Source organism: Tachysurus vachellii, chromosome 5 (genome assembly GCF_030014155.1).
Source record: "Tachysurus vachellii isolate PV-2020 chromosome 5, HZAU_Pvac_v1, whole genome shotgun sequence".
NCBI lineage: Eukaryota > Metazoa > Chordata > Actinopteri > Siluriformes > Bagridae > Tachysurus > Tachysurus vachellii.
In genome coordinates, this window is record NC_083464.1 from 30,552,025 (window position 1) to 30,577,870 (window position 25,846).

Consider the following 25,846-nt stretch of genomic DNA (forward strand, 5'->3'; position numbering starts at 1 on the left):
CATTAGTTTGTTTTAAACCAGTACTGCAGTCGTGAAAATGCAGTTTATATAAGAACGTGAATTAAAAAATATTATATATATATATGTGTATATGAAAATGTTAAAGAGAAATTGGCTTTTTGTATTAAATTGTTATATTGTCAAAAAAAGAAATATGCTTTTCATGGTATTTTGTGAGGTAAGTTATTAGTAAGACACTGGAGGTGTACAGATATAAAAATTTATAACAGGTTAAATGTTAATATATTCAAGAATCCAGGTCTGTATCTGGTTTTTTTTTTTTTTTTTCCCCCCCACACAGGAGAGGAAGATCAGCTTGCAGGCTATTGTAAAATTTATCACTGAATCCTCTTGAGGATTACATCAGGTGTCTTAGGTTCTGGCAGTCACCAAGCCAAAAGCCTTAAACCGCTTAAAACCGAATACGGGGTCCGATCATGGAGGGCGGTCGTAAACCTGCCAGCATGGCTCAGCTCTGTCTCTAGTCTCAAAGACTAACCAGTTTAGTGTTAACAATTTAAACACCCGTCATGTCCTCATGTATCTGGATTTTCTGACATTTGAGATGCGGATCATGAAAACAACGTTTTTAAGAGAGGCAGAACTTGTCGGGGCATGAAATCACTACAGTCTTTGTTCCAGACTCATTGCATGGATATTATTTTCCTGTAGCACAACACTTCCCACTGGACTGGTACTACAGTGTGAGGAATATTGTCAGATTTCACGTCAAATTATTGACCATGTAATGTAAGGTGATTTACACAGACTAACATGCCCCCTATATTAATATTTGATCTTCTGATATATTTCTTTAACACTCCATTAGCAGTGTTTAATATGTTGTACGAGAAACATAGTCACCGGTGGTATAAATCTGAAGGAGGTGAATTATTATCGTTCCGTCGTCACCAGCTATCACAGCATCCAGGATGACTGGAGTTTGGAGCAGGTCCAATGTGTCTGCACCAGAAGACGTGTTTTTGCTTCATGTCTTGCTTGCTTCAGTCATGTTATAATCCCTAAACACCATGTTGGTTACCAAACTCCACTTTTTAAGTATTCATTGGGGACGCAGGTGCTCTGTGTGTGGACACTAAAACTTTCAGCATAAGTAATAGAAGTAGCCAAAGGAGATTAAGATCAACAGGGTCAGTTACATACGTACAAGGAATTTAGTCCTCGCCATCCAGAAGGCATTATCTTTATCTAATAATCACATTAGAGCCAATCAACAATGTTTTTTGGTGAATTTAATTCGAACAGAGCTGAATAATTCATAGAGATCTACAACTACAGAAGAAGGATAGAACAAGGGATGAAGATGGGCTAGTTCATCAAATCAAGGACTGAAGAATCATCATCATAGACTTTTCAAGCAACTCGCAACTTTATGGACCTTTAAGGATTTTGTGGATGAAGGTGTGTTGAATTTAAATCTCTACGTATCTATTTGACAAACGTGTGAATTCTGAATTTTAAGAGGGAATCGGTGCTCTTTCAGGAACTTAAAAATGGAGCCAGCCTTTATTGAGACTTGGAGGCATCTGAAGGTGATATTTTAGACACTTTGGAGATTTAAGATGATATTTTTAAATCAAATAAATTATAGTAACAAAGTCCTGAAGATGAGAATTTGAGTGGATCTGGATTTGGGCGTCGTACATTTATGAATTCCAATTTTTATCTGTTCTTCAGTGATTTTTATTTATTTATTTATTTATTGGGAACTATTTATTGGACGTTATTTGGGTAAGGAAAAAAAATAGCAATAAATTTGTACAACTTTGGGTCCCCAAACACGATGACAATAAATTTGGGTCCCCAAACACAATGACATTGACTCAATCCCCCAGATAACACACTTATAAACAACCAAAATATGATTTTTTTCCCCAGTGGATGGACCAAACATGGCTGTTCTTCCTGCTGAGTCATGGCTAGAAGTGGACGTGGATTTGGGCTTCGCTATTTTTTTCTTCTTGCTTCTCTGTGTGTTACTGCTTTTCAGCATAGTGCGCTGCATTCAAATCGTACTCGATCCCTACAGCGCCGTTTCCATCTCCATCTATCAGGAGGAACAGGAAGAATGAACCTTTTAATAAATTTGCCAATCAGGGCCTTTCCAACTGTAATGGCGGACTCAAAGAAGCCCAATACAAAGAACTGAAATGTGTTGAAATACAAAAGTATATTTGTTTGATCCTGTTTACACGTACTCCGTCTCAGAGCTCTTGTCTCCGGACTGTTCTGATGATGTCTTAGTGTAAAAATACCCACTGTTATGCTCTTGTAGGAAAATCAGCAATAACAAGGTGGTTTGGTGAAGCGGATATCAAAAATGGGCAAATAAACAGCGTCCCTGCTAAATGCATGAGGACGTTTGTCATTTTAAATAATTCGGTTAACCGGGTTGTACCTGCTCGCTCAGTATCGATGCAAATAAAGAAAAAGTGAATAAGATAATGAGCTTTTCTTCTTCCCGTGAACTCCAGAAAATTTGGATGATGCTATTTCCTGTTATGGAAGAGTCCAGATGCGTTTATCTAACAGTGTGGAGTGATGTTTGTACACTACAGAGTTTCACAACCAATAATGTGTGATTCAAGTTGGATCATTTTAAAAATGACTGTAAAATATTTCAAGATTAAACAGAGTTGGCTGGTGTGAGAGTTAGAAATTCACTTTATTGTCTTCCGTGTCATGAAGATTTTGGAGACAAAGGCGACTCTGTGAGGATCCTGAGGCATCTAGAGATGTTCCAGCTCCAGTTGGACTCTGCGATACTAAAGAGGAGATGTGAACTCCATGTGGCCTTTGAGGACAACAATCTCCTCATCGATACAACATTTGTCAGACTATATTTATAATCACACCCTCCAGTGTCACCCATATGACGACAAGGTTCCCCTTTGAGTCTGGTTCATCTCAAGGTTTCTTCCTTTACCGTCTAAGGGAGTTTTTCCTCCCCACAGTCACCTGAGTCACCTCAGACTTGCTCATTTGGGATAAATACAAACATTTAAATATATCTAATATTGATCTTTATATTAATCTTTATAATTACCTTTTGTTCAATGTTTATGTTCTGTAAAGCTGCTTTGAGGCAATGACAATTGTTTAAAGCTCCATACAAATAAATTTTAATTGAATTGAATTGAATCGAAGTGATTGTGTAATTAAACAGGGTTATTATTATAGTTATCATCACAACAAATCAAAAACTTAACCCATAAACGTGTCGTAGATAATGAATTATTTTTTATGTATAGGGCATAGACATGTTTGTTTAATTTTCAGTTTTGGGAATGTATTATGGCTGAAATTTATTAGGTCTTTATAGAGTAAATATACGCATCTACGTAGCCGCCTTAGACTTTTATTTTGATACGCGTGGTTGTATATGTTTCTTCCACGTTTTCTTCAAGGTCCAATCCCCAATGTAGCCTTTCTCCCTATTTACGTCGACGTCGTATGATAGTGTTTATATACCCTACTTAGTGCACTACGTTTCCAACAAGGTTATTTTGGTAATATAATTTCTACCATCTTTATTATTTTGTACATTTCGTTATTTATTTAGATACCGATCAGTAACATAGTGAGTAGACGACTTTTATTTTGAAATGTCGGTCGCCGTGTTGTTTCCTTCACGCGGATCACGGGCTAGTTTTGTGTTAGCTCGCTCAGCAGAGTGGGCACTGTAGACTGGGTGTAAACACACACACACACTCACACACTGCGTGAGTTTTCCGTGGTGTTTAATGAGAGACGTGGTGGTGTTTCGGTAGTTTCTGACTGAGGTACGACGGGTCTCTGTTTATAGAGTGACTTTAACGAAACAGACGCACGCGCACGGCTGTGAGGCTCAAGGTTAAAGCCTGCGCGAGCGCTGAATGAACTCGTGTGTAACGGCTCTGAGGAGATTTTAACGTGTGTGTGTGTGTGTGTGTGTGTGTGTGTGTGTGTTTTCAGGAACATGTCTGTGTTGGGGAGTTTGTTGAACACCGGGATGTCACTGTGGAGAAGCTCCCTGCAGCTCTGCACCACACACCTACACACAGGTGAGGGAGTGAAAGCTAATAAGCTAACAGTCACTACAAGGCAGTCACTACATCTGCATATGAATCGAATCCCTATGATCATATGCATATGAATCGAATCTCTATGATAATTTCCATATGAATCGAATCTCTATGATAATTTCCATATGAATCGAATCCCTATGATCTTTTCCAGATGAATCGAATCCTTATGATCATATGCATATGAATCGAATCTCTATGATCATTTCCAGATGACTCGAATCCCTATGATTATTTCCATTTGAATCGAATCCCTATGATCTTTTCCAGATGAATCGAATCCCTATGATAATTTCCATATGAATCAAATCTTTAGGATCATATGCATATGTGAATATATGTGTGTATGTGTCACTAGATGTTTATTATCACTCTAATCACTTTGTTTGTACATTTTCTGTCTGTCTCTCTGTCTGAATCTCTCACTTTATAAACCCAATGCAGTATTTTGTGCTGTTCATCTCTACACAGTTTACTCTGAGCAGTAATGGTAATATAATGAATTAAACAATTGGGCTGTTGTAAGAAAATACTGAACAACAAGGTGGTATGATGAAGCAGAGTGACAGCTGCCACCTCGCTGTCGATTAGTTTTGCTGTTTACACACTGATTACTGCAGATATTTTAGTATTTAAATTCAACACTATACTATGTGACCGGTCAGAATGGAGAGTTTACAGCAGCACTGTGGAGGAAATGTTAAGTGTAACATAACAGATAGCTTCTCTGTGCGCTTAGTTCTCTTAGAGAACACGTTCACTCGGGATGTTATTGTTAGTGCTAATAGGTTCAGGGTCAGAGGTTCTGGTTTTCCCTGATTTCTTCTTTGTGTTTTAGGAACATGTTTACGTGTACGAATGCATGCCATCCCACCCCTGAAGCAGGTGGACCGGTGGACGGAGAAGAGGAGCATGTTCGGCGTCTACGACAACATCGGAGTTCTGGGTGAGCAGCTTCAACCACATACACAAAATACTGTTTGTCAGGAATCAGCCAGGCCCTGCACGTCCCTTCAGTTACCATAGCAACCATTACTGTCTTACAAATGCTTCTGATTGTCTGGCAGGCGTGCATTCATTTACCGTTAAGAGAATTCGACTTTAAAGTAGATTCGGTCTCATCATCATACTGTGTAACCATGACAAAAGCGTTTTACTCACCCTCGGTTTACAGGCTGCTGATTTTATTTATCAACAAATAAATAAAATAATACCAAATTCTGGTACACACAAAGTTTGCGTTGGCCAAACAAGAAAAGTAGGAACCAATCACCATAGATACCGTAATGCATGTCAACAGGGATGGGAAATTTTCATACCATTGAATTGTTCTACTCAGGTGATTTTAAAGCCCATCCCAAACAGCTGATCAAAGGACCTGTGTGGCTGCGTGGTTTCCGTGGTAACGAGTACCAGCGGCTGACACGTAAGAAGAGGATGGTGGGAGATCGCATGATGACGGAGGACAAACTGATACTGGAGAAGAGGCTGCGCTTCCTGTATCGTCGCTTCAACCGCTACGGCAAACATAGATAGACTGTGTGTTTGTGTGTGTGTGTTTTTTCAGTTAAATTAGGAATGAAATAAAAATAAATATTTATGTTACATCTGTTTATTAAAAAAAAAAAAATCAAATGAGGCTCAGTGTGATAATGATTCACTGTAATACAATCATTAGTAGTAACATGTTAACTTTTAGAATAATAAATAGCTTTACATTTAAAAGGATGATTCATCAGCCAAAATAGAAATGTACACAATTTTCAAGGCAAATAAAGCTTTGTTGACGCTTAAAGCTACCAGTTTAGCTGTGTGCCTGAATCAGAGACTTGGTTTGGGTCAAAAAATATATATATATATATACACAAATATATACAATATATATATATAATTTTTTTTTTTTTTTTTAACAAAGTGTCATGATTTAGACAGGTGGATTCTACAGTGCTAAACTGGTGGCTGTAAGGTTTCGGTACCTGTTGGTAAATCAGCTTCATAGCTCTATATCTTGTTTTCTAAACTACATTTTAGTATGTACAGTTTTTCTTCAGACTAGAGGAGGTGGAGTCAGTGCGAGAGGGAGTTTGGGCTTGGGAACGCTGTGAACGGAGTTTCAGACATCACGCACAGCTCTGACTCAGCCTATAATAAATGGAGACACAAACATCCAAAATCATTGTTTTTTTTTGTATTTGAGACACAGTCAATCAAACTGGAAAAATGTTGGACTGTGTTTCGACTCACTCAGCGTTGATTCTCACCTGAGTGTCTCTCTCTTTCTCCTTTGGAACCCGATGCCGCTTTTTCTTCACTCCACATGCTGACTGGTTGGTGACGGATGGGCAAGCGCCATCCTCTTCTCCTCCAGGGGTTCCGTCTATACTGACTCCGCCCTCGTCCTGTTAAAATGTGTGACATGGTAGGAGTGTGTGATTATCATTATTAGTGTTGCTATGTTATTATACAGGATGTGTCTCACCCACCTCTAGTGGTATTGTGAGCTCAGCCTTCCTGTAATCGTCTCCGTATGCGTCCAAAGTCTTCATGAGGAATCTAACGCATACACACACGTTAATATCTCTGCATATAATACTCGGGGTCACGGGGAGCCTGTGCCTATCTCGGGCATCAAGGCAGGATACACCCTGGACGGAGTGCCAACCCATTGCAGGGCACACACACACACACTCATTCACTCACGCAATCACACACTAGGGACAATTTTCCAGAGATGCCAATCAACCTACCATGCATGTCTTTGGACCGGGGGAGGAAACCGGAGTACCCGGAGGAAACCCCTGAGGCACGGGGAGAACATGCAAACTCCACACACACAAGGCGGAGGCGGGAATCGAACCCCCAACCCTGGAGGTGTAACCACTAAGCCACCGTGCCCCCTTGCATATAGTACTGTCATTTATATTCCTACATCATAGTGGTATATCTTATTAATAAATCATCCCAACATAGGATTCGTCTTACCTTCTCTCTTTCTTCATTCTACGTGTGAGTCTCTGGACGTGGTGAAGGCGAGCGAGGGTCCTTTCGTTCACCTGAGAGTGCACAAATCACACATTTACACACACAAGATCACAAGAATACACACACAAAACATCCCGAAAGGCGCTTACGCACTTGCTCGAGCTCCTTGACCCTTTTGCCCAAAGCCTGATATTTCTTCTTGTCAACATCACTCGTGTCCTTCTGTACGTCTTGAGAAGTTCCTCCGCTCTCTAAGATCTCAGTGGCTCCTGAAGACAGCTCGACTCCTGCAGCCTCCAGTTCAGCCTCCAGGATGTGACCACCGAAAAGAGGAGGCAAAGCAAGGCCTGAGAAATCCTCCATCATCTACATACGACATGAAGACATGATCATATGTTCTGATATGATGGTTAGATATAAACACATAAGATAGAAGAACATTTTGACCCTCATACATAACTTCTCCAACAACAACACAAACAAAAACAACACTTACTTTTAATGCTGCTAGCGAATGAAAGCCTAACTTGTTTGTTGTCTGATCGGCATGTAAGTGTCTTCAATATATCTGTTAAGAAGGAAATAATAACAATAATAATATTAATAATAATAATAATATCAAACGGCTTTCCTGCAAGAGCGCCGAAAGGTTACGTCGCATATTAATTACGTCACAGATTTACAATTTAAGCAGAGCTGATAACGTTACCTAAATTCTCTATTTAATAGTGGTACAAGATGAATATACAATGATACTACAGTACTTGTTTGTCTAATATAATTTAACTTTCTATTTATTTATTTATTTATTTTTTTAAGCATCGTTACGTCGCGTTTAAAATATGTCATTTCTTTCACCCAATCCGGAACGAGAACTGTCGCAGGACTTTAAACTACATTTCCCAGTAGGAGCTGTAAACAGAACTACACGATCCAACATGGCGGCTAGTAAGTGTTTAACCGCAAGCTATCTCCTCTCGTGTTCTGATACGGAGTTATAAATGTGGTTGTGATTATTATTAGTGTATTCGAGCTGGAAGGAAAGTTTAAATATGTATTAACTTTACGGTCAATCGAAATGGCGTGTATGTTTGTGTATAATGGTGTGTTTTTGAGTCGGAAGTGACCTTGGGGCTGGTGGTGTTGTACAGTCTGTTATGCTATGCTATGCTATGTTATGTTATGTTATGTTATGTTATGTTATGCTATGCTATGCTATGCTATGCTATGTTATGTTATATGTTATGTTATGTTATGTTATGCTATGCTATGCTATGCTATGCTATGCTATGCTATGTTATGTTATGTTATGTTATGTTATGTTATGTTATGTTATGTTATGTTATGTTATGTTATGTTATGTTATGTTATGCTATGCTATGCTATGCTATGCTATGCTATGCTATGCTATGCTATGCTATGTGATGTTATGCTAGGTGATGCTATGTTATGTTATGCTAGGTTATGCTAAGCTATGCTAGGTTATGTATTGCTATGTTATGCTAGGTTATGCTATGCTAGGTTATGCTATGTTATGTTATGCTATGCTAGGTGATGCTATGTTATGTTATGATAGGTGATGTTATGTTATGTTATGCTATGCTAGGTTATGCTATGCTAGGTTATGTTATGTTATGCTATGCTAGGTGATGCTATGTTGCTATGTTATGCTATGTTATGTTATGCTATGCTAGGTTATTTTATGCTAGGTTATGCTATGCTTTGTTATGCTATGCTATGTTATTTTATGCTAGGTTATGCTATGCTTTGTTATGCTATGCTATGTTATGCTAGGTTATGTTATGCTATGCTAGGTTATTTTATGCTAGGTTATGCTATGTTGTGCTATACTATGCTATGATGGGTTATGTTATGCTATGTTATGTTAGGATGTGTCTTTCTGTAGTTTTTTTTTTAGATAAGACAATGTTAATCTGCAGGTGTATTAATTAATTAATCATTAAACGTAGTTAATTATACATTTGAATTATATTGTCTGCTAATGGATTTAATTTGTATCACACGTGTTTATGGTTTCAGTCGGAAAGTTCCTGAGAAACGCCTGGAATAAGGAGCCTGTTGTGACAGCAGCCTGTGGCCTCGGCATTGCTGGTGGGTGCTTTAATGAATCTGACCTCTGATCATTTTCACTTCAGTTCAGTTGCAGTCCTATTAGTTTGTTCTGCTACTTAAAGGAGGAGCTCATAATGGAGGGCATTTTTTGGGCAACTTTTTGGGAAAAACACCCCAAATGTCCAGTTTGAATATTGTGTAAATTTTGACAGCCCTATTTTTTTGTTTTATTTCCAGATACATAAAATTGCACTACTGTAACATTCAATATTGTTTTGCCTATTAGTCTGTGCCTTTAAAATTACTGACTAAACTGGGATAATAATAATAATAATAATAATAATACAAAGTATTAGCACAAAATTGTGTACTTTTAATATTTCTCTGATATGTTTCAAGGGGAAAGTTTGTCTTCTTGGCTCTTACTGAGGTTGTGAAGGTTTATACCCTGCTTTACTTCACAAATATGTGCCAGTATCATGTGGTATATTTCTAGTTGATCTTTATTTATATAATTTGATGTTTTTCGCAGCTCTGATTCTGCCGCTAGTGAGCCCGTACACCAAATACACGGTGATGTTGAACAAAGCGACACCTTACAACTACCCAGGTACCACAGTACACATAACTTCGGTTTCCCATGTTAACCGTGTGCTGTTGCATTTATATTTTAGTAGTAACTCTGACTCGTTTTCTCTCAGTTCCTGTACGAGATGACGGAAACATGCCTGACATCCCCGCACACCCATGTGACCCACAGGGCAGAAAATTGGATTGGTTAAAAAACATGTAATAACATTTCTTCTGCAGCCCTGAACCTGTACAGATCTCTCCTTCCTTTCCAATTACTGTGTCAATAAAGAACCTTTATTTAATATTTTGTTTCTTATTTCTTTTTTTCATCAAGGAACTTGTATAGTATAAGATGTTTTCTACATAGCAGCAAGTAATCACTGATGTAGTGTGAATGATTAGTTGGAGATGTTGAAACCCAGGCATCAAACTCTGGGCCAAAGGGTTCCCAATGAAACTTAGAATAGTCTCTATGAACTTGTCAAGAAAAGAACAAAAACAATGATGTAGAAAATGTGATTATTGAAATGCATTAAATAAAGAGAGAGTTAGGTGATGGGCAATACATAGAAATAGCCAAAAGAAATAATGTATATGTAGTCTGCATCGGTGGCTGACTTTGTTAGTGAAGGTGTATAAGCTAGACAGTGATGCTGATCTATCTCTCTCTCTCTCTCTCTCTCTCTCTCTCTCTCTCTCTCTCTCTCTCTCTCTCTCTCTATATATATATATATATATATCTATCTATATATATGTATACACATATACATATATATATATATATATATATATGTATACGTATATATAGCCCAATAATTTAAATTTCAATACATTTCTGTATTGACAATAGAAATGAAAAAAAAAAATAATTATATACAGTCATGGCCAAAAGTGTTGGCTTCAGAAAATGAAGTATTTCTCAGAAAAAAAGTATTGCATATACACACGTTTAGCTATACGCATGTTTATTTCCTTTGTGTGTATTGAAACAACAAGCAAACTTGACACAATTTCACATAAAACTCCATAAATGGCCGGACAAAATTAGTGGCACCTTTTCAAAATTGTGGATAAATAAGTTTGTTTCAAACATGTGATGCTACTAACAGCTCATGAAAGCAGAAAAAAAGGAGAGAAGTTGACTCAGTCTTTGTGTATCTGTGTGCCACACTAAGCATGGAGAACAGAAAGAGGAGAAGAGAACTGTCTGAGGACTTGAGAACCAAAATTGTGGAAAAATCAACAATCTCAAGGTTACAAGTCCATCTCCAGAGATTCCTTTGTCCACAGTGCACAATATGATTAAGAAGTTTCCCCAGAGCCCCAGCTGAGACATACTGGCTTTCACTCTCTTTTACTACCAGATTAAGAGCCCCACCATGTTCCAGCACCTTTGACTTGCCTGCAGGCAGCCTCGATCCTGTACAGTGTTGCACTGCACAGGGACTCACCAGGACTCACCCTTAAACATCACAAGCTTTATCTTTTAATGTCAAATCACCTGTATGTTTTTAAAGAAAAATGAAGTGAGCCTTGAACCGTGAACCTCCGTCATGGAGAGCACTACATGTGAGCTCTTTAGCGCTACACTACAGGAGGTTCGATCCAGGACCTTCATGACGCAGTGGGGACACACACACACAAACACACACAGAGAGCTGTAATTAAACGTCCTTATAAACAATTCTTCATAAGAGTGTGTTGTAACACATGCAAACACCACCACGACATTTGAAATATCACAGTAATCCAATATTGGTTGAGAGATTTTTTTTTATTTGAACTCATACACATCGTGTTAGCAAACTAACATCATGACAAAACTGTACAACACGTTTAAGATTTTTTTTGTAATCAATTAGCGTCGATATCAAACAAAACACGTTCAATACAATCGTAATTTGACTTATTTTTCACACTCTTAATTAATACATCTTAATTAATACGTCTTAAGGATTAGTTTCATTTTCTTTACTAACATAACAAATCCCTTCAAAAAAATAAAAACCCACACAATTCATAATAATACTGAAAACGAAGAGATTAAAACAAGATCAAAATCACAGTTCTTCCGTGAAAACATGTTCGTGTAGAAAATGTGCGTCATATTTATCGGAAATGTTTGAACGTTTTGTTCGTACAGCAGTGATTTAGAGAAGGAAATGTGGATCAGTGGACGCCGTCACAGTCAACACGTTTTATATGATTTAGGCACAGACAGGCAAAAAAATAATAATAATAATCCAAAAATCAAAAATTCTACGTAAAAGTCAAAATATTTGAAACTTAGATATATGTGAAATTTATACAGGCATCATGTACCAGTTTTTGTTTTTTTTTAAGATTCTACTGTGATATACTTTCTTTTAATTCTTATAATACTCCCAAAAAAAATAAAAAATGTAGAAATAACAACATTTCTAATATGTAACCGCATTGCGCGTGTTAAAAATTCCAACATAGTGTATTACTATATATATATATATATATATATATATATATATATATATATATATATATATATATATATATAGGCACATGACTACATACTGTATGACAAACATCCCAACATCTGGCTCCAATTTTTTAATTTAAACCGCAGACCAAAATAAAAATGACACCAAATAATTACATTTAAATTAAAAGAGTTAATATTTTCAGTGATTTTTGCTTTGCACTTCCTTTAAAATCTCAATAAAAATAAAAATAAAAAAGTAATTGAAATAAAAATCATTTGGAGATGTTAAAATTAATCATAAACTTGTATTTTAAGAATTTCATCCATTCAATATAACCATTGATTTTAAAATGAGCTAAATAATCTAACATAATCACATCGAATGTTTCAGCGATCACCAATTATTTTTTCTCAGATGTAAGAGCTGAAACTCACAAATCAGACACAATTTCTGATTAAAAAAAAAAATAATTGAGTCCTTTTTGGGATGACAGTCTAATACATTTACACATAAATTGTTTCAAATTGCTTTCATCGTTGTTGCAAATACGCAATAACAAACCTTATAAGCTAACCTCTCCTATGCGGATTCGCTAGCATTCACGACTATTAGCTAACAGCTAGCTAATAACTGACTCTAGGAACAGAACGACCGCTAATCACCTCAAACTCTCTCCAATAAAGAGAAAGCAAGCCAACAAAAATAAAATATCTGGTCAAATTCCTCCTCCGACGACGACACATCCACACTTTCCAGAACTTTTTTCATCACTTTCCGAAGTTGCCGTCATTCTCCGTACGTTCTTAACCTTCAAAGATTTCCCCCGAACACTGTAGTGTAAACGCAGTATTGTTAACATTATGATGTACGGCTTGATCACATTATCAACCCACACAAAATATCCATATATGACTTTAATTCTGACTTTAATTTGGCTGATTTGAGTGGAGATCACAAAATACTATGATAATCGGCAATGTCGATAATGTTAAACCTTATAAATGTTACCAAACATCATTAAACACGTTTATATTCATGTAAATATTTCACTTACAGAACGCAAGATTCTCACAGTATTGACCCGGTGCTTGGCCCCCTATAAATGCTGTACTGTTAATACTGTTACCATGGTGAAGTTTATTTTTGTATAACATACAGGGGTTGGACAAAATAATGTGAACACTCATTGTTATAGGGGTTAATATGATTTGTGTAGGCTACAGTGGACAGGAAATCATCAGCAAAGAAGAATAGTGGATGAAAATCCAGACCATAATACACTAAGAAGGACAGAGACCAAATGTGTCTGGTTCCAGCTGTCAAACATGGAGGTGGATCTGTGAAGATTTGGGCAGCCAGATCTTGGTATTCTGCTGGCCCCATCATTAGCCAACATGGTCGGTGATGCTGCTGATGATAATGTGCCAATACACACAGCCAAAACAGTTCAGTCTTGGTTTGAGGAGCACCAGGATGAACTTCAACATCTGCCCTGGCCAGCTCAATCACCTGACGTGAATATGATCAAACCAGTGTGGGAAATTTTGGAGAGAAGTTTAAGAAGCAGGTTCCCTGCTCCAACCTCTCTAAAGCAACTAGAAGATCTTCTGCTAGATGAATTGTTCAAAATTCTACTTATTCGGAATAAGTGGGTTGGAAGCTGTATTAAATGCAAATGGTGGTCTAACACCTTATTAATAAAGAGAGATTACACATTTCATTTGTGTTCACATAATTTTGTCTCATGTAACTCCTGTAAATCCCTGCTTATGTTACTATGGAAACAACAACGTATACATATTATGCCTGTGATTTGCAGCAATGAATCAACACCTTCTGAATCCAGGACATGAACCTACGTCCGTTAACCTTCAATATCTCAACAACCAAAAGACGCCAACAAGACAACATACCGACCTTCTGCATTTTTACTTCCTGGATCCTTTCTGACATTAAATACTGTACTTTATAAAAATCAAATAATGTCTACATTCACTAAATACTTCAGCAGAACTTAGAGGATATGCAATTATCCAAAATGGCTCAAGGCACAAAACACAAATCTCCACATTAAGTCGGTAGAAAGGCAACGGAAGGATACGAGCTAGCTAACATTGGAGAGCTACAATTCTAATGAAGCTAGCTAGCATTTGAGAGAAATGCTAATGTTTGAGAGAAAAATTGTAGTTATCTATTATAATTTAAGCAGTTGCTAAAATTTTATAGACAACTGTAATTCGCTAGCTTATCATTAACAGAAAGCTGTAATGCAACTATGTAGTATTTAAAATGATTCTGGAATTAGCGAGCTACATTTCATGATATTTTGTAACATCTGTCATTCTAATTGCTAACGTACAATTCTAATTCACAGGTATATTTTTGAAAGACAATTGTATTGCATCTGTAATACAGCTAGCTGACATTTGAGAGAAAACCAATTTGCTAGCTAATGATTGTGAGACGCTTGGAATGTAGTCTGAAAAGAAAGTCTGACAGAAAATTAGAGCATAGCTAGCTAATGTGTGAAAAATTCAATCACTGATATTAGATTGAAATGTAGCTAGCTTATATTTGAGAGAAAACTGAAATAATCTTGCTAGCATTTGATAGAGATTTGTAACTGATTAGCTTTATTTTATTGTATTTTATTATTTGATAGAAAATTGAACTAGCTGCAAAATATTTGATATGCAATTCTAATTCGCTTGCTTATAACTGACAGGAAGCTGTAACGTAACAAAAAAATACTTTATTGTAACTAGCTGTCTCTAGCTAACGTATGAGAGAAAATTTGTAATAATTAGCCAGCTAAAATTTGATAAGACAATTCAAATTCATTAACGAATTCCTGAGAGACAAGTGTAACGCAAACCAGCTATCAAATAAGCGGAAACAAATCTGCTAGCTAAAGTTTTAGAAATATAGCTAGCTATAGCTATCAGACATAATGAATCAAAACACAATGTCAGCATCAGTGACTTTTTTAAAGCAGTGACACAGGCATGTACCTGTGAAGCGGCTCACCGGGAAACTGAAACTCTGGGAGTTTTGGTCGGAAATGCTTGCTTCATCAGCTAGCTAGCACTCTAAAATGGAGATTTCACTCACGAATGAACTAAATGTTGATTTTAAATGTATTAAATACATAATATGACCTGACTTCCGGTACACGACCTGATCCAAAATGAGAACATTTTTTGGCACATATTTTAAACAGTACATGTTGATTAAATTGAGACATTATTTAAACAATTTGTTAATAAACATGGAAGCAATTTTAATTAATATAAAATTAAAAAAATAAAAATTTGACCGATCTCTGACTCAGCTGAAAAAAGAAAAAAAAAGAGGAAGTAAATTAGCTAGGTGAATAATTTTTTTCCTCAGGATTTTTTTTTTTACTCATCTAAAATTACTTAAAAATTTCTGAACATTTTTAGGAATAATTAAAAATTATTTCCGCCAAAGAGAAATGTGAACAAAAAGACAAAAAAGACGATCCTCGCTACTCGATAAGCGGAGCCGAGCGATCGTTGGTCACCGTCTTCCTCAGATGGATATGAGCAAACGGATTGGTCCTGAGGGATGATATATGCAAATTAGCATGCAAATTAGAAAGACAGCATTGAGGTGTAGCTCTGAAGCACAGGAATGATGGTGGTTTACCTGGTGGGAGACGGTGGAGGAGATGAGCGATCATCAGGGAACTGCAACGAATGCAAGGAAAATATTAACTATATCAGGATTTTTAGTGACAGACAGATAGACAGTTTAGAGAAGTACTGATAGATTGAGTGAGGCAGATGGATTGGAGGGAGAGACAGAGACAAATAGACAGACAGACCAACAGATGTAGTGAGAGACAGAAATTACAGATAAATATGAGAGATACATAATAGATAGACACATAGATAGATTCAACACACATAGATGCAGATGGATAAATAAACTTACTAATATATAGACAGACTGACAGGCAGACAGACAGGTTAACAGATAGACAGATGGTGAGATGGACGGATACATAAATGGACACAGGCAGACAAACAGATAGATGACAGACAGTCAGATGCACAGACAGAAAGACAGATGCACAGACTAACAGACAGACAGGTAGACACAGCAACAGACAAACACAGACAGACAGACAGACAAACAGTTGAATTACAAGACGGACAGACTCAGAGATGGAGAGACAGGTAGACAGTTTAACTGAAAAAAAAAACTAACAGATATATTGACTAATCTGTAGAAGGACAGACAGATACATAGACTGGAAGACAAACAGACTAAATATGTATGTACTATATGTAAATGGACAAGCCAACAGATAGATAGACTAACAGATAAGGAGAATAGCAGGGACATATAGACTCATACATGGAAAGAGAGACAGACAGACAGACAGAATGGCAAAGAGATATAGACTCATACATGGAAAGAGAGACAGACAGACCGACAGATAGATAGATGGATAGAATAACAGACCCAGAAACAGATAGACAGACTAATTAACAAATACAGACAGATAGTTAATGTTTGAAAGACATAATAAAAGAGACAAGGAAGGTTTGAACATGACTCACCTGCTCTTTGCCCTTCTGCTCGGCATGTCCTGGACTTGTGTGTCTGATGTCAGGGTTCATCATGCTGTAGGGGCGTGGCCTAAACGTGCTGATCCCCCGCTCCTCTTCCGAGTCTGGACTGAGCTTCCCAAACTCACCTGCAGGGGGCAGCCTGTCTAACTGTCCCATACTCGTACTGTTCAACTTGGACAGACCCGGAGAACTGAGTTGACAGAAAGACATCCATTAATACACTATGCATTATTAATGGAATAAAAAAACCCACTATACTGTGAGCAGAGTATATTTATATATAGTGATTTCATGACCCATGGAGCATGAAGCCAGAGTCGGACCTGAAGGCGTCGTGGTGAGTCGGCGTCAATGTTTTTGGGAGCGGCTGTGTATAGGAAAAGGGAAACCAGCCTTTCCTGCAGAAAACACAACACAAAAAATGTATTTATCACAATTATATAGTGCATTTATTATAAAATTCACACACTGAATTCATTCATCTTCTACCACTTATCCGAACTACCTCGGGTCACTGGGAGCCTGTGCCTATCTCAGGCGTCATCGGGCATCAAGGCAGGATACACCCTGGACGGAGTGCCAAACCATGCAAACCATCGCAGGGCACACACACACACACTCATTCACTCACGCAATCACACACTAGGGACAATTTTCCAGAGATGCCAATCAACCTACCATGTATGTCTTTGGACCGGGGGAGGAAACCGAAGTACCCGGAGGAAACCCCCGAGGCACAGGGAGAACATGCAAACTCCACACACACAAGGCGGAGGTGGGAATCGAACCCCCAACCCTGGAGGTGTGAGGCGAACGTGCTAACCACTAAGCCACCGTGCCCCCACACTGAATTCAACAGCAATCAATTCTGATCGGTCAGAAGGTGTTGATTGTGTATATAACAGCAGCTCTTTGTTATTGTGGGGAAATTGCTGTGGAATAAAAGGAACAAAACACTATTTTTTACCGTCCAGTTCTCTCGTTCTGTCCGTAGTGCCACCCGTCTCTCGGCTCGCTGATCAGAAGACTGATGATGTCTCCTGGAAGGAAGGACAGCAGACACGACCCTGCTCTCTCTCCTCTTTCTGCCCTGTCACTAGAGCTGGGCGAGTGAGAGAACAGCGCTTCCACACGGAGTGGAGGAGAGAGAGGGAGAACACGGGGTAGGGTAGAACCTGAGGGGAAAAAACACATTCAGCCACCTACATCCTATGTAAAGGAAGAAAGGAAAAAATTTAAAGTGCAATGAGAAGAGCTCCAAATTATTATGAGTAATTACCCGAAATTCCTGTCTGCATCTCATTCGGCTGTTTCCTTGGCAGTGGCAGCGTGGAGGTTGCGTAGATGTCGGCCGCCCTGAGCAGCAGAGGGTTAAAGGGCGGAGGAGAGAAGGCAGAGGGTGGCACGGGGGTAAGAGCACGAGAGAGAGGTGCACTGTGGGGCAATTGAGGAGTGTGGGGAGCACTTGGGGGCGGAGCCAAGCCCTGCAGAGAATTAAGGGACGAAGCAGAGGCGGGGCTAAGAGAGAGGAATGCAGAACCAGTTGGTGGAGAAAGTAAGCTCGAACCACTTCCTGACTGCACAGAGGTAGTCTGTAGCTGGCCGGGGCTAGAGGAGGTGCTGGTGTTGTAGGTGGCGCTGTTTTGGGTAGAGATGGAGCGAGGGGTGGGGTCAGATGAGACAGAGGATCCACCGCGCTGTTGCTGGGACCGACTGCTTGAGTCACCATTCAGAAGGGGCGGGACTTCCTGTACGGACAGCCTCTGCAAAGGTGAGTGGCGACAGGTGAGACGATCAGATAATCAGATTGTGTCTCTACTAAAATTCTATAATACCCGCTAAAGAATTCCTCCTACAAAGTGGCCCTACTGAAGAGCACACTAAGAAGTAGATAAAACCTTCACCTGCTCTCCAGACTGAGCAGAACCCAGTTTAGTGTGTCGGAGGACATCTGCTATCCCAGAAGCCCCAGCGCCCTGAGGGGCTGTGTGACGCAGCAGGTTCAACGCACGCTCAGGTAATTTTGTTGGCTGGGAACAGGACTGTTGCCATGATGACAACTTTTGTGACATGAGCTCACGCACCTGTGGGAAACAAACATCAATTTAGTTTTGTAAGACCGAGTATGCGCGTAGTTTTGTAACCTGTAGTTTATTAGCTCAAAGAGAGTTTATTACAAGAATTCAAAGGTTATTCTACCCTGGTGAGGTGTGGTTCCTTAACTAGTACTGCTAGTTTATTGTCTTGAACTGTAGATGTGTAACTTGTAGTGGTAGTAAAGCTGCTTATTATCAATTAATTTGAATTTGAGGTTTATGTCGATGTTGAAAAAAGAAAATCAATTTTCTCCCAAAATACCCCCCACCCCGGGATTCACACATGGGAAATACGTAATACAACATGGCAACAAACAAAGAGCTCGTTTCCAAGAGAGGCGCCGTTTCTTCAGTCGTATGGAAATGGTTCAGGTTCGCAACTTCAGACGTTGAACAAGCCAAAACCTGCTGTAAAATTTGTCTGAAGTTTGTGGCAACTAAAGGAAGCAGCGTAACTAATTTATTCCAGCACTCATATACACAGTTGAAAAGCCTAGATTTATTCGTATGCTCAAAATAATCGAACCCGATATGAGCTTCCAAGCCGTAGGTATTTTTCAGAAGTTGCCCTCTCTAAGTTATACAACACTACACGTATGTCGTTTTACTCCACCACGACAGACCTTTGGTCCAGTCGATCCATGCAGCCTTATTTGAGTTCGAACTCATATTGTATAACAGATGACTGGATTCTGCAAAGTTTCTGCCTCCAGACAGCTTATTTAAATAATCACCCAAGGTCTGAGAGATGCGTTGGTTTCTTAGGAAACTTGGGGAAGACAGGCATGTCTGCATGACAACAGACAGTGGCACCAACATGATTAGAGCTCTGAAACTAAGTAGACCTAAGTGGAAAAAGAGTGGACTAACCTGCATAACGCCATCGGTGAGCTTCTAAATGACAATGCGCAATTTTATTTTATGTGCTCCATGTGTTCAGAAGTGTGGTTGTCTCCTTCAACCAGTGGAGGAAGATACTGAGCTCACAAAGAAAATTAAAAAAAAACAACAACATACTGACGTACCTGTTGGACATGGCCTCGCTGATAGACCCTAGGTTCCACACAGCTTAGATTGATATTGACATGATTGAAAAAATTAAGAAAAAAAAAAACGCATCACCACCAGGGTCATGTGTATTTCTGCACCAAGAAGAAGCTGAAGATCCTGAGCTGAAGAAGAAAAAAACGCTATGAAGCTTCTTCACAAAAAATGTGGCACCTTCCCCAGAGTCGGAGGACAAAATTGAAACTGAGTTGACGTCCTACTTGTTGTCCCCAGATCCAGACAAAGACACTGATCCGCTTCAGTAGTGAGAGCAACATGAGGCAAACTTTCCAAGGCTTAGTAATCTGGCCAAGAAGTACCTCTCTATTCCTGCTACAAGTGCCCCATCAGAGAGGGTCTTTAGTGTGGGTGGGGGCATTGTACAATGCCACAGGTTATTTCTCAAGCCTGATGCAGTGGACAAGCTTGTGTTCCTTGGCACCTGTTTGATTTTATTTAGCATGTAAGTTACATGCTGAACTGGTTTACAGTATCTTTTTTCTTCAGGGACTTTTTTTTTCAGGTGACAACTATTTGCTTTATAAAAAGTGATTTAAGTCTGCAGTTTGCACTTTACAAAGTCCTCGTATTTTGTTCTATTACTTTATTTTGCTAGAATAACCTGAATTTGTAAAGATGTGAAAGTTTGCACTTTTATGAATCCACAAAAAAAGTTATGTTGTTGTATTCATTCATTCACTCACTCATTTTCTACCGCTTATCCGAACTACGGGGAGCCTGTGCCTATCTCAGGTGTCATCAGGCATCAAGGCAGGATACACCCTGGACGGAGTGCCAACCCATCACAGGGCACACACACACACACTCTCATTCACTCACACACTACGGACAATTTTCCAGAGATGCCAATCAACCTACCATGCATGTCTTTGGACCAGGGGAGGAAACCGGAGTACCCGGAGGAAACCCCCGAGGCACGGGGAGAACATGCAAACTCCACACACACAAGGCGGAGGCGGGAATCGAACCCCCAACCATGGAGGTGTGAGGCGAACGTGCTAACCACTAAGCCACCGTGCCCCCTTCTTGTTGTATTGATTATTGTTTTTCTAAAATAACAAGAAAACTTGTTAGCGAAAGTAAGTTTGCACTTTTAGTCCAAATAAGCAGTTCATATGTTTGGTTATATTGTTTTTTCTCAAATAAAAAAAAATCTATCCTATAGAATTTTGTTTAAAAAAATCTGAGATTCAATTTATAGGACATATAAATTTATAGGTCAATTACAAACATAGGACAATTTATAGCCCAGCTCTAAGTGGTAGGTTATGACGTGCGGATTGTAGTTGTGTGACTTTTTGTCAGGTAGTCGTAGTCGGAGTTTGTTTTAATCCGCAGTTGTGTACTTTGTGTTTGTTGAATGGATCTCTGTACCCTGCTGTGCTAGTTTGTTATATTTTGCAGCCGGTGTGCACTTTGTTGGTTTTGCTGTAGTTTTGTTGTGTACGTTTGTTAAGATCGTGCGCCTTCATGATTTTCCGTTGTTCATCACATTCGTTATGTGTTTGCTATATTGTTTATGTTTATGTCACTTGTACAGATAGTTTATTGTGGTCGTCTGCAGTTGCGTACCTTGCTGTGGTAGTTTATTAGCAGCTTGGCGACGGAGCACTGGCGATCCACCAGGAAACAGTACCTCCTCCTCTCCTCGGTGAGAGCCGAGCGATAGCCAACAGCGACCAGAGAGTCCAACTCTGTCTGCCTGCGACTCATCAGCTCCACAAACTGACAGAGACAGGAAAGAGTTTGCTCATTATTGTTTCTTACAAAGAACCACCCATGATCATGTTCTGTTTTTGATGGCAATAAGATGATCCCTACACACACACACTTTCCAATATTTTGCTTCCTCACACCAATATTTTGCTTCACACTATGTTATTTTGTTTATATCCAACACAGCACTTAAGTCACTTATATTTAACATTAAATATTTAAAAATGTACCATATTACAATATGTAATAAATATATTTAGTGTTTTTTTTTTTTTTTGTTTCTCTTTACTAAATTCTAATCTAATTCTAATTTTTCTTTTTAATTTTATTTCTTATTCATTTTTAATATTTTCGATTACCTTTGTTCCTTTTTTCTTATTTTTAAATAATTGTTATGTTATAACGAGTTAATAAACACACTGACTTACAGCTAACTGCAATACGGATGAGGAAAGTATCCACGTACCTGCATCTCTCGGTCTCCGTATTTATTGGGGTGGCGGCTGCTTTGACTTTTCCTACGCAGTTTCTTCAGTTGTGAATGGCAGCGTTCGATGGACTCCGCCTTCGACCTCCGCTCGGTCTGGTATTTCTTCAGCGTCGCCTGGAAACAGGTTTAACTCCACTTTAATCCCAAGACTTAAATACTTCACATCTTATTAGTTTTTTTTTTGAAGGAAAGAAAAATGCTAATAAATTAAAAAAATTAAGCAAGATTTTTTTTTTTTTAAACTCACAGTGAGGAATTTAATATCCAGGTCGAGCTTTTGTTCCAGCTGAGAGAGAAGTTCGGAGTGAAACAGCTTCAACTAGAGAGACAAATAAAAGTGTAATAAATACACAAGATCTTTTGTTCTTACATTTCCAAACAGTAAACAAACTAAAAATGTATATTTCCTTAAGGAAAATGCTTTGATTTGATCTTTTTTTAAGTTGATGTAATTCTAAAACTGAAGATTATTGTGAATTGCATTTTTGAGGTTTTATTCTTTCTTTTTTTTTCTAGAGAGAGAGAGAGAGAGAGAGAGAGAGAGAGAGAGAGAGAGAGAGAGATAAAGCACATTTAATTCCAATTTCTTTGTAGAATGTTCCATCGTTTGAATTTTCCCATATGGTCCTTTGGGTGTATATACAGTATATACATGATTTCTAAATTTACATAATCTTATGCTAATTAATTATGACAGTTCTGCAAGGCTTTAAAATGAAAAGTAATTAAAAGTGAACAGTAAAATCATCAGGATCGAGGCTAATCCCGAACTTGCCGATACACTGAGGCATGCAGAAGCTTGTAGGTGAGCTTTACATACTGTAGTGAGACCATATTTCTGAGACCATATTTCTCTCGGTCATAAGGTGTTGATTAATTTTCTCTAACAGCAGCTTTAACAGTGGTTACGGTTGCGAGGCCAAATCCAAGGTTCTATATTAACATGCTATGTTTACAGCTGTTAAAAGTATGTGATAACAGGAAATTCATTTTCAGCTGGCAAACGTATCACGTACGTGAGTGCGAGAGCTTTGTGATATTGCATGCACTCACCACATCCTCTAACTGCACCTGGATCTGTCTGTGCACTTCGGCCATCTGGAACAGCGTGTCACCTGAAATCAACAAGCAAATTGTATAGATGGTGCAAGTCCTGTCTTGATCATAAATAAAACAAAAACAAGATTTACTGAGGAATTCGCTTTTCACAGGGTGCCAATACTTTTAAGCAGACCAGAACTGTCGTGAATTTATTGAATGTCCAGCCGTTTTTTAACTAAATTAATACGATTCCAAGTTGAATTGAAATGAACACAACAGATTCTCGCAGTTAAATAAGTCGTTTGCATAAACTAGTGAATGATTAGCGCTAATGAGTAACCCAGATAGCTGTTTTCAACATAACAACAAACAGCTCTGACAAGAAAAAGGAGACGGAAAATTCAGGAGCATCGATATTTACCTCAGATGTTTTAGCAAATTACTTCAAAAATGTCTCCACGTAGCTAAAAACTGACACTGTTGTTACGTCACGTAACGTCACACCACTTTTTATTTCATTGCTCAGTGTAATTGTAGGAGTAAATCACACCCATTTAATTTAAACATGTGACAAATTCATGGGTGTGGTGTTAGCATTCGACACCAAGTGTCACAACAATGCATTTTAAGTCATACTGAGCCTTTTCTCGATAATTTACCGACATACCTGAGAGAAATATTGATATTTCTGATCATTGTGTCTTGTATTTTTATTCAGTTATTCTACAGCTAGCTAAATCTTTAGCATCTAAAGCTAGCTATGCTTTCCTAGCAACAGTGTTCACACAACACCGGGTGAACACGGCAACACATATATAAGTACATTTTTATATCTCTCACACACACACACACACACACACACACACACACTACTTTTAAGTTAACAAACACAACTGAAGATCTCAGTGAAATTTTAAATAGCTACACCGCTAACATTCGACCAATAACCAGTCCAGGTGACATGGTTTCTCGAGATCCCACACACTTTAATATTCATCCTTGTTTGTGAATATACAAATTCCCCCCTTAGAGGTATTTCTCTTCACTCAGTGATAACTTGTCGTTTGTTTTGTGTCACCTCCCAGCTAGTGTGTGTTGCGTGTATGTCCCCCTTCTGAATAACACTCTGTGTGTGTAGTTTGGCATGTGGCCCTTTTCTTCACCCCCTCCATCCCTCCATTTCTCTCGTCCACCCCCGCTGCTTCCAACAGCACAATGCGATCATGTGGTGTTGTTAATCTTTCAACAAAGACCTCTCTCTCTTTCTCTCTCTGTCCTTTTCTTTCTCTCTCCCTCTTTTTCACTTTCTCCCGTTTTATGATACACTCGTTTTTTTAATGGCGCACTCATCTTTTCTGTCCCAGTCCTCCTTTCAGTCTCCTTCATTCACTACTTCACCACCAAATTTTGCTTTCTCTCCCTTTTTTATGCCATACTTGTCTTTTCAGTCTGTTTGCATCCTGCATTTTCTATCGTTCACGTCATATATTAAATTGATTTAGAGCATTGAACATCTTGCTCTCATTCTCTCTGCCTTTTTTTTATCCATCGTCTTTCTGATGGCGCACTGACCTTTCAGACTCTCCCCTCTTTTCTGTCCCACTTCCCTCATTAACCTCCAAGCCCCCTCCCTCTCTCTCTCCCTCTCTCTCCCTCTTTTTAATTCCGCACTCGTCTTTTCAGTCTATGTACTTCCCCTCTCCTTCCTGTCTCTTTTTACTTAGATACCAGCGTTTCTTATTCTCCTTCTTCTTGTCTTTCTCTTCCTTTCCTTCTTTTCTTTATTTTTTCTCTCTCACTTGCTTCCCACACTGCTGCATAGTTACACACAAATATAAATCAATACTCACTTTAACCTTCAGTCAGATTCATTCTTTCTTTTTTTTAAGCTGCATTCGCTTTTTTACGTCTCTTCTCTTACTCCTTTCTCTGTTCACTGTCCCAGCATTCTCACATCTTTCTCTCTAATATCTCTCTCCCATTAGTTTAATCTTTTCTCTCTCTCTTCCCTTGGAAAAACCTTGCTCTCCTTACCCAGTTCTTTCGAGCTCTGGCTGTCACTGGCCAGTTCTCCCAATTTAACCAGAGCATCAAAGTACCCTTTAGCTGCGACAGTCACTCCTGCACCGAAGGAAAAGAAGAAGGGAGAAGAGAAAGAAAGATGGAAACAAAAGATACATAATTACAATACACATTACAAAGCTAATCATTTATTAAATTCAGTTCAATTTTATTTGTATACTGCTGTTAAAAAATGCTGATAAAATCTTTTACACTATATACTATAAATACAAAGCAAAGTAAATGTGTTGAAAACATGTTTAATATGAGCAGACTGTGAATCTTGTCCTGGGATGAGCTGCTGAAGCATAACTCTGTGGAAAGTGCTATCAGCCCTCTTCCACATACATGAGCTCACAGATAAATGGGACGAGTGAGAGAAAGTACCCCGTCCCACCCAGACCGAACAGCCAGTTTTTCTCTCTTGGCTCAGGTTCTGCCAATAGTGTTCACTTTGTTGCATGGACTTCTAAATATAATAATTTTAATAATGTGGGCTGCATTTTATAGCACTGTAACAACTTTTTTTTAAGTCAAAGATTCCTTGGCAATGTGTCACAGACCATTCATTCATTTATCTTCTACCGCTTATCCGAACTAC

General features: G+C 38.6%; 5 protein-coding genes across 11 annotated transcripts in view; 3 read left to right on the forward strand and 2 right to left on the reverse strand.

Moving 5' to 3' along the window:
- Positions 1–27: 27 nt before the first annotated feature.
- Positions 28–3,093, forward strand: LOC132846383 (cortexin domain-containing 1 protein-like). Of its 3 annotated transcripts, XM_060871083.1 has the most exons (3): positions 28–1,422; positions 1,505–1,553; positions 1,900–3,093. In XM_060871083.1, the coding sequence occupies exon 3, from the start codon at positions 1,914–1,916 to the stop codon at positions 2,091–2,093; it is 180 nt and encodes a 59-aa protein (XP_060727066.1). In that variant the 5' UTR covers positions 28–1,422; positions 1,505–1,553; positions 1,900–1,913; the 3' UTR covers positions 2,094–3,093. The 3 variants fall into 3 exon arrangements, with proteins under 3 accessions (XP_060727066.1, XP_060727064.1, XP_060727067.1); XM_060871081.1 differs by having other exon boundaries at positions 28–1,553; XM_060871084.1 differs by lacking the exon at positions 1,505–1,553.
- A 400-nt stretch (positions 3,094–3,493) lies between these two features.
- On the forward strand, positions 3,494–5,720 carry mrpl51 (mitochondrial ribosomal protein L51). 2 transcript variants are annotated; one of them, XM_060871088.1, is made up of 4 exons: positions 3,494–3,530; positions 3,976–4,064; positions 4,924–5,031; positions 5,425–5,720. In XM_060871088.1, the coding sequence occupies exons 2-4, from the start codon at positions 3,980–3,982 to the stop codon at positions 5,619–5,621; spliced, it is 390 nt and encodes a 129-aa protein (XP_060727071.1). In that variant the 5' UTR covers positions 3,494–3,530; positions 3,976–3,979; the 3' UTR covers positions 5,622–5,720. The 2 variants fall into 2 exon arrangements, with proteins under 2 accessions (XP_060727071.1, XP_060727070.1); XM_060871087.1 differs by lacking the exon at positions 3,494–3,530 and adding an exon at positions 3,645–3,803.
- A 113-nt stretch (positions 5,721–5,833) lies between these two features.
- tfpt (TCF3 (E2A) fusion partner) lies at positions 5,834–7,795 on the reverse strand. 2 transcript variants are annotated; one of them, XM_060871086.1, is made up of 7 exons: positions 7,777–7,795; positions 7,564–7,635; positions 7,221–7,433; positions 7,068–7,138; positions 6,569–6,638; positions 6,347–6,484; positions 5,834–6,227 (listed from the first exon to the last, which is right to left on the reverse strand). In XM_060871086.1, the coding sequence occupies exons 3-7, from the start codon at positions 7,431–7,433 to the stop codon at positions 6,153–6,155; spliced, it is 567 nt and encodes a 188-aa protein (XP_060727069.1). In that variant the 5' UTR covers positions 7,564–7,635; positions 7,777–7,795; the 3' UTR covers positions 5,834–6,152. The 2 variants fall into 2 exon arrangements, with proteins under 2 accessions (XP_060727069.1, XP_060727068.1); XM_060871085.1 differs by lacking the exon at positions 7,777–7,795 and having other exon boundaries at positions 7,564–7,722.
- A 156-nt stretch (positions 7,796–7,951) lies between these two features.
- On the forward strand, positions 7,952–10,015 carry ndufa3 (NADH:ubiquinone oxidoreductase subunit A3). Its single transcript, XM_060871089.1, has 4 exons — positions 7,952–8,015; positions 9,108–9,179; positions 9,673–9,750; positions 9,842–10,015. The coding sequence occupies exons 1-4, from the start codon at positions 8,006–8,008 to the stop codon at positions 9,931–9,933; spliced, it is 252 nt and encodes an 83-aa protein (XP_060727072.1). The 5' UTR covers positions 7,952–8,005; the 3' UTR covers positions 9,934–10,015.
- A 2,241-nt stretch (positions 10,016–12,256) lies between these two features.
- zgc:158689 (uncharacterized protein LOC791177 homolog) overlaps positions 12,257–25,846 on the reverse strand; it is an 18,579-nt gene continuing 4,989 nt past the window's right edge. For all 3 annotated transcript variants that reach the window (XM_060871093.1, XM_060871090.1, XM_060871092.1), the window contains 12 exons: positions 25,219–25,305; positions 23,197–23,258; positions 22,391–22,462; positions 22,120–22,257; positions 21,510–21,662; positions 18,678–18,857; positions 18,053–18,536; positions 17,741–17,948; positions 17,097–17,171; positions 16,762–16,963; positions 15,842–15,882; positions 12,257–15,753 (listed from right to left, as the gene is read on the reverse strand). In XM_060871093.1, coding sequence (XP_060727076.1) covers positions 15,681–15,753; positions 15,842–15,882; positions 16,762–16,963; positions 17,097–17,171; positions 17,741–17,948; positions 18,053–18,536; positions 18,678–18,857; positions 21,510–21,662; positions 22,120–22,257; positions 22,391–22,462; positions 23,197–23,258; positions 25,219–25,305 — 1,775 coding nt within the window. In that variant the 3' untranslated portion in view covers positions 12,257–15,680. The remainder of the gene's footprint in view (positions 15,754–15,841; positions 15,883–16,761; positions 16,964–17,096; positions 17,172–17,740; positions 17,949–18,052; positions 18,537–18,677; positions 18,858–21,509; positions 21,663–22,119; positions 22,258–22,390; positions 22,463–23,196; positions 23,259–25,218; positions 25,306–25,846) is intronic.

Bases quoted from the DNA above. Each gene is read 5' to 3' on its own strand.
- LOC132846383 (XM_060871081.1), top strand. From the start codon at position 1,914: ATGGCTGTTCTTCCTGCTGAGTCATGGCTAGAAGTGGACGTGGATTTG.
- mrpl51 (XM_060871088.1), top strand. From the start codon at position 3,980: ATGTCTGTGTTGGGGAGTTTGTTGAACACCGGGATGTCACTGTGGAGA. The intron at 4,065-4,923 runs GTGAGGGAGTGA...TTTGTGTTTTAG, and splicing joins CACCACACACCTACACACAG to GAACATGTTTACGTGTACGA. The intron at 5,032-5,424 runs GTGAGCAGCTTC...TGTTCTACTCAG, and splicing joins CGACAACATCGGAGTTCTGG to GTGATTTTAAAGCCCATCCC.
- tfpt (XM_060871086.1), bottom strand. From the start codon at position 7,433: ATGATGGAGGATTTCTCAGGCCTTGCTTTGCCTCCTCTTTTCGGTGGT. The intron at 7,139-7,220 runs GTGCGTAAGCGC...GTGCACTCTCAG, and splicing joins GGGTCAAGGAGCTCGAGCAA to GTGAACGAAAGGACCCTCGC. The intron at 6,485-6,568 runs GTGGGTGAGACA...ACATTTTAACAG, and splicing joins AGCTCACAATACCACTAGAG to GACGAGGGCGGAGTCAGTAT.
- ndufa3 (XM_060871089.1), top strand. The intron at 9,180-9,672 runs GTGGGTGCTTTA...TGTTTTTCGCAG, and splicing joins CTGTGGCCTCGGCATTGCTG to CTCTGATTCTGCCGCTAGTG. The intron at 9,751-9,841 runs GTACCACAGTAC...GTTTTCTCTCAG, and splicing joins GACACCTTACAACTACCCAG to TTCCTGTACGAGATGACGGA.